The sequence below is a fragment of the Eptesicus fuscus genome, chromosome 20 (assembly GCF_027574615.1).
Source record: "Eptesicus fuscus isolate TK198812 chromosome 20, DD_ASM_mEF_20220401, whole genome shotgun sequence".
NCBI classification, from domain to species: Eukaryota; Metazoa; Chordata; class Mammalia; order Chiroptera; family Vespertilionidae; genus Eptesicus; species Eptesicus fuscus.
Genome location: NC_072492.1, coordinates 34,758,354 through 34,765,409, shown reverse-complemented (window position 1 = coordinate 34,765,409; position 7,056 = coordinate 34,758,354). Strand labels below are relative to the sequence as shown.

General features: G+C 58.6%; 1 protein-coding gene across 1 annotated transcript in view; it reads right to left on the bottom strand.

The window, feature by feature from the left end:
* Positions 1-2,367: 2,367 nt before the first annotated feature.
* The window catches only part of AXIN2 (axin 2), a 28,521-nt gene continuing 23,832 nt past the window's right edge, over positions 2,368-7,056 (bottom strand). The window contains exons 10-11 of the mRNA XM_054709205.1: positions 6,704-6,871; positions 2,368-3,387 (exon numbers count right to left, since the gene is read on the bottom strand). Coding sequence (XP_054565180.1) covers positions 3,261-3,387; positions 6,704-6,871 — 295 coding nt within the window. The 3' untranslated portion in view covers positions 2,368-3,260. The remainder of the gene's footprint in view (positions 3,388-6,703; positions 6,872-7,056) is intronic.

The window sequence follows — 7,056 nt, the reverse complement described above, 5'->3', positions numbered from 1 at the left end:
TGGCCAGGGGTGAGGTGGTCAGGGGGTGAGGATGGCGCAGGGGGTGAGGTGGCCAGAGGTGAGGTGCTCTGTAAGCGTCCTGAGACCCTGCGGAGCGGAGGCCACCTCACCCCCCTTTGCCATCGCAGCAGCCCGGAAGGGGCCCATTTAGCACCCCGCCTACGGAATGAGGAAACTGGCTCCCGAGGCAGCCTGAGGTGGACTCGGATCCAGTCTGCACTTCGCCCGATTCACCGGTCAACAATCAATCAGAAAACAGGCCCGAGCTCTCGGAGGCGCCCCGATGAGGGCTGGGAAGCTGTCCCACTGCAGCTGGGCTGGAGTGGGGACGACCCACGAGGACGAGGGGGGCAACCCCGATGCGCCCCGGTGCCATCAGGAGAGGCCAAGCCCACAGGTCCTGCTCCTGGGGCCGGGGCGGGTGGCGCGTCTCCAGCTCCCAGGTGAGACCAGGTTCGGAGAAGGGCGGGCTCTGGAAGAGCTGGGTGTCGGATGGTTTGGGGACTGGGAAGAGAGGGGCCGACTGCACCAGCCACGGTTAGCTCAGCGGTCGCCAGCCTCACGGACCTCACGGACCCCCGGGTGGCGACCGCTGGCTTAGCTTTTTCCTTGGCGTCCAGATCCCTTTAAGGATCGAATGAAAGCAGAGTCCTCCCCTTGGAAGACAGGTGATTCTACAGTGTCAGAGCCCACTGCCCGGGGCACCTGGCTGTGCACGTGAGCGCGGACAGCGAGGGGCCCTCTCAGAAGAGGTACGAACAGGCGGGATGCTTAGAGGCGGTGGCACTGGGACTTGAGCCCGGTTTGTCTGAGCCCCGACCTCATTATCCTCATTGGATGAACCAAAAGGCCTGACGAGTAAAAGCCATAACCCCCCATGCCCAGCGTGCACAGTAGGTTGCATGTTTCCTGGGATGGGAAAGAGCCTCCCAGTTCTGGAAGTGGGCTCGGGTACCCCTGCTGTGAGCCCCTGTTCCAGCTAGAAGGGGAGGGGTGCAAGCTGCCTCCTGGAGGCCGAGGTCAAGGCTCCCACATACCCTCACCTACTCGCCCAGCAGCCGCGCCAGATGCCCAGGGCACTGCCACTGAGGGTGTGCGGTGCCAGCCCCTGCCCACAGCCAGGACCAGCACGACGGCCCTGCCAGCCTCAGGCTTGCTCACGGCAGGGACAAGCCAACCTCACTGGCTTCGGACCCCACCCCGCTGTTGTCACACCCCCTTTATTTCTAAAAACAGTTCATCCTCGGACTCTAAATTAAACAGACGTGCTCCCCAGCTCTGGAACACAGCCCGGCGCCCCGAGTGTTTGTCTTTGTTGAGCTAACTGCCCGCCAACCTCCGTGGCCCCGTGGATCGAAGTGTCCACTGAACGGTGCCGAAAGCCCTCGTCCCCCCTTCCCGCGCCCCCTGCCACCTTCCCAGCCCAGCCCCTCACTGGGCTCAGGTTCAGGGGCCCCGCGGGACATTCCAGATGACACACCGTTTCCTGAGGCTCCTCACCTCTGAGGTCCGGACTGAAACCCGTCAGCCCTCCTCACTGCACTCCCCTGGCCTGACCGGGGACACCTGCCTGGGAGGAAGGGGCAGACCAGAGGGCGGAAGGCGTTTGGGGAAACGCTGTCCGAGGTCTGACCCACAAGCATCCTCAGGCGGCTCCCAGGGGAAGGGATGTTTTTCAGATCCCAGGGCGGCCCAGCGTGGCTGGGGGAAGTCCAGGTGGGAAACGAAGCAGGTGCTCACACACACACACACACACACACACACACACACAGGCGGCCTCTGCCCCGCCCCCGCCCTGGGAACTCCAAGATGAGGCCAGCGTTTTGAAAAATATAAAATTTTAATAAAGGCTACATCTCTTAATTACAATAATTATTGTACCAAGTAATTTTCCTTAAATGAACTCTTTATAATGCATAATTTACAGTATAAGTAGAACAAAATGCCATGGCAAAAGTCATTGAGTACAAGACTTGTAATAAAAAGGCATAAAATATATTTATACATAAACCCCTTTCAAAAAACAAGGGAAAGCTCGAGCCCTCAATATAGGGCGACACACGGATGGGGACACCGTGCAGGTACAGGTACTGTACTGATTCAGAGTCAAGCACTAGAGATAGTGGATTAATACTCCTTCGCCGGACGATATATACAGACATATAGTACAGGCAACGGGCAAACAGAATGCACAGATTAACTTAATACAAAAACCCGGAGGACAAACCAAGGTGTCTGCAGGGCAAGGTGCTGCTGGGTCTTCCCACAGCTCTTCGCTCCTTTGCAGGGCGGGGGGTGGTTTCCAGAACGGCTGTGGCCCAGAGTAAAAAAAAAAAAAAAAGAGGGGTGGGGGTGGGGGGACTAGAAGGCTTCATTCCAATGAATGCACATCGAACCACGAGATTCTCGCGGGCCTCGGGCACTGAGCGCTGGGCCTTGGTGGGGAGCTACGGGGTGCTACGGGATGACTTGGGGGCCCCCCGGAGGCCTGCTTTGCCCTCCCCATTCCCCCTGGCCCCCCAATAAAAAGAGAAAGAAACAGCTGTACTCAGCAATGAACACCCAACAAGGCGACCCCAAGTGGCGGTGATGTTGCAACGTTAAGTCAAACCTCAAGACCCTTTTGACAAAATACAGCAGCACAGAAAGAAAAAAAAAAAATGCACCGATTTCTGTGTGTCAGTCAGTGGCAGGGCACCCCCTAGAAACGCTACCTTCACTTGGAGAAAACGCAGGGCGGAGCGCGATCCCTCTGTTAACGGAGAAACCATGCCCGCGCCCCAAGCTCAGCTCCCACGTGTAGAGAGAACCCCGAACACTTCCTGCCTCCCCTTCCGTGGCGTAAGCAGCATATCCATAAACTGGGGCCAGGGATAATCACTTGTTCAATAAATATCAGTAAGGATTCCTGTTCAGGGAAGCTATACACAGTTTCTCTTAGTTTATGGACTTCAGGTCCCTAGGAAGTCATATGTTACGGATGGCAGTCTCTCAGATACAGTCCGCATCTTCAACAGCCAGGAGTGGTCATGGTTTTAATAAATAGTTCAGGCTTTTCTTATCTCAGTACCCAGCTCACGAATAATGAAAAAACCACCCTCCCCCCACCCTCCGAAGGCTCAGTGGCCAACTCTTCCCTAGACTTTGTCTTCATTGCTTTTTTTTTTTTTTTTAATTCCTTCTTTGTGTTGCATGGCGGTGGCTCACGTCCCAGACGGCTTGTGGGGCTCCCACGGGGGGCCACGGCCAGACCCGCAGACTCAGTCGATCCGCTCCACTTTGCCCAGGATCCGGCCTTCGTACATGGGGAGCACCGTCTCGTCGTCCCAGATCTCCTCAAAGACCGCGCCACAGGCAAACTCGTCGCTGGCTTTTTTGAAGTAATACCTTAAAAGGAAAAAAACCCAAAAAGCATCTCGGTAAAACTGCATTTTCTGCTTTGAAAGAAACGTGGGGCCACACGAAGGTATCGCGAGGATTCGGCTGCAGCGGGGGTGAAGGCAGACCTTGGCCCTCATCTGACCCAGAGGACCCGTGGCTCCCCGAGCCAAGGGCACCGACAGGCAGGCATGTCACTCGGAGGCAGAGCGGCAGCCCGGGCAGGACTGCCCTGCCAACAGCGCCGAGGCTGCGGCCCTCCCCCTGGAACCGCCGCTGTCACCAACACTCACGCTGTGGAGCGCGCACCTTGCTGTTTCTTTCTCCTTTTTTATTGCGGGGGGGCGGGGTGTGTGTGCGGGGGGGGGGGGGGGGGATGAGAAGGGCAAAGCAGGCCTAGAGTTCATTTGCCACTGCAGCCAAGAGAGGGGTCCCTTAGGGACCCCAGACCAGCCACCCTGACGTGGCCGACTTCCTCTTGATCTTCCCCCCGCCAGCACCCAGTTGCCAACTCCACCGGCTGGCCTCTGGTGCAGCCATGGGACAGCCACCCCCCCCCCCCCCCCTCCAGGGTCAAACACGAAGGGCCCTTCTATTATGCCCATTGATTAAAGGTTTCTTTCATCCCACCCCGGCCTTTTTTCTTCTAAGGCTGTTTAATTGTATGGGCTCAAATGAGCAGTCTCTCCGGGCGGCCTCGCTCAGAGTCCCCTTCGGAAATGGCGTTCTCCCAAGCCCCTTCCTTCCCCGTCCCCAGCGAGGGGCACCCCTCGATTGGATTAAACACACCCAGTCCCCTGGGGGGCGGGGGCCTGTCTAAAAAAATCCAGTTGTGTCTCAGGGTTATGGCTGCGTTTTGTTCTTGTCTTTTCTCTTAAAATCAATTCCCCTTGGTTTGTGCTATGTTCTTTTTTTTTCTTTAATGAAGGCAAGCCAAATACTTTCCTGGGAGATAAGACTAAGTCAAGTCAGACAGCTGGGTTTAGTCAAGGCCCTTTGTTTTCGGCGCTCCCGGCCCAGCTGAAGCGCGGCGCTAAGGGGCCCGTGGTGAAAACGCGGCCTGAGGAGGGGTCCGGGGGTCTGGGGGGCTGGGAGGAACGGTGAGCAAGTGGGAGGGGCACCGGGCCCAGGACACTCCGGCGGGGTGGCGGGAAGATTCCTTTTCCAAACGAGAGGCTCCAATTCCGATGCCACCCTCAGTCCCAGCGCCACCCCCCCCCCCCCCCCCGGGTTCACCAGGCCGGCTTTCACGGCAAACACGCCACGACCTTTCACATACTTGCACCCTCTTCCAGAAAGGAGAGGCGATGTTCCCGCAGCCCCACCCCCAGGACTTCAAACGTGCTCGCTGCCCTCCTCTCCCCCCCCAGCAGCGGGCTTTTCCAGGGCAACACGCTCTATGTGGCAAACGCCGCTTTCTTCTGACATCTGGCACCAATAGCGTCTGGCACGCCGAGAGGGGCTGTTCTCTTTTTGAACCTCTGCCACGGTGAGATTACTCAACGCAGCCCGGGTCCCCGCTCCCTGGATTTTTCCTGGGGGGAGGGGGGGGTGGGAACTGAATGCTGGAGCATCACCCCTGCTGGAGGGGGGGGGGGCGCGGTGAGGCATGGCACCCTGTGCCCCCACGACCCAGGAGGAGGGGGAGCCCGCTCTGGCCAGGGGAGCTAGCAGCGCGATAAGGAGCTGGGAGGGGCCTGGCCACAGGCTGATCCAATCAGTCAAGAATGTGAGCGTGGACCGTTTGTGCAAGTCTTTGTGCATTAAAGGGGAGGCCGGCCCGGCTTCAAAGCCAGGCTTATTAAGTGCGCCTCAGAAAAAGAAATCAGAGCCAGATGTGGCCAGAGTGGCTGGGCGCCCAGCCTCCCCGGCAGCCGCTCTGCTCAGCGCTTCGTGGCCCCTGTCCCTGAAGGTCACCTGCAGTTCCCCCGAGTCCGGCCGAGTCAAAGCCGAGATCAAAACGGATCCTGGAGGCGCCCTCGGGGAATGAGTTCCACCTGGTGTCCGTCCAGATGAAAAGGCGGCGGCGGCCAGGCCCCCTCCCCACGCCTCTGATAGGGCCAGACGGTCTCAGCCCAGGTGTCCACGGGAAGGACCGAAGCCAGTCCCACACCCTGCCCCTCAGCCGCCCGAACCCCACCCCTTCCTCTGACACAGCAATCCCTCGGCCCCTGCCCAAACCAGCGGCTGGGTGGAGGTGGCTGCCCGGAGGTCACGGGTGCCGGGGCCCAGGAGCCCGTGCCCACCAGGCAGGTGGTAAGTACTTGCCTGCCCCTCGTCCCAGGCCTTCGCATAGTCCCCTGGGAGGAAGGCCAGGGAGGAGGGCAGGTGGGACTTGAGGAGTTAAGGTGGAGTCACTACCTGTCGCCAGGTAAGGGGAAAAGGAACAAGAAATGGGCCCTCAGCTCTAATCCCATCTGGTCCCTGGAAGGCCTGGGTGGGCATCTCCACTGTGCAGAGCGGGAAAGGAAGCCAAGAGGGTGGGCAACTTCCCTTCCTAGGACCCCTGTCCATCCGGTGCCCACCCACAGGTCCTGCCCCCCCTGTTTTTTAAAAATATTTTTATTGATTTTAGGGAAGAAAGGAGAAAAAGAGAGAAATATCAATGACGAGAGAGAATCATTGATCAGCTGCCTCCTGCACGCCCCACACTGGGGATCGAGCCTATAACCCGAGCATGTGTCCTGACTGGAACTAAACCGTGACTTCCTGGTTCATAGGTGGATGCCCAACCACTGACCCACATGGGCCAGGCCTGCCCCCTCTTTGTTATGACAGAACAGCACCCTGCTTCACGTGACTCGCAAGACGGGGGAAGGCAGCTCTTCAGGCAGGAAAGCTGAGGAAGAGGAACACTGCCTGCACTTCCAGGCAATGGTCTCTGCCCTTCCCCAGGCCTTCAGCGTGTGGACGTCTCTCCGACACCCATGCCAGGACAGCAGTCTTTCGGTCCCTAATGGGGCTGTGTGTCTCTCTATTCCCCCCACAACCACACACACACACCTCTCTCCTTTACAGGCAGAGTCCCATAAGGTGGTCCCCAGCCCAGCTCTCCTCCTGCCACCAGCCTCCTCAGCATCCCGCTCACCTGATGGGAAAAGCCCTCCCCGCTGCTGCTGCTATTTCTGAGAGGGGTGAGGGAGCGAGGGAGCGATAAGGGTGGGAGCGGCAGGCGGCAGCCCACTCCCACGGCCTCCCCAGCCCCCCATTTCCTAAGCACGCGTGGCCCCTCCCAGGGCTGGCCAGGCCAGGCCAGGCCAGTCACTCCGGCTCTCGGTTCTGAGCAAACAAACTCCGGAGCAGAATGAAGCCACGGGACTCTTACCTATAATTTCCCTTTTTGCTGAGCTGCTCTTTAAAGTGGCCCAGGGTCAAGCTCTGAGCCTTCAGCATCCTCCTGTACGGGATTTCTTCTCCACAGAAAAAGTACGTGACGACCAGCTCGCTGGCCTGGAGCGCATGGACCCCTGCTGGTTTCTTTGGCTCTTTGTGACTGAAAATAAGAGGCAACACAGCAAGCTCAGCATCTGAAGGCAGCGAGCAGACATGCAAACACACACACACACGCACACGCACACGCATGCTCTCCAAACACTGTCTCCAGAGGTAAAGGGATCCCCATATCAGAGGCTGCCTCTGGTGAGTGCCATCCACCCCAGGTCACCGTGTGGGGCACAG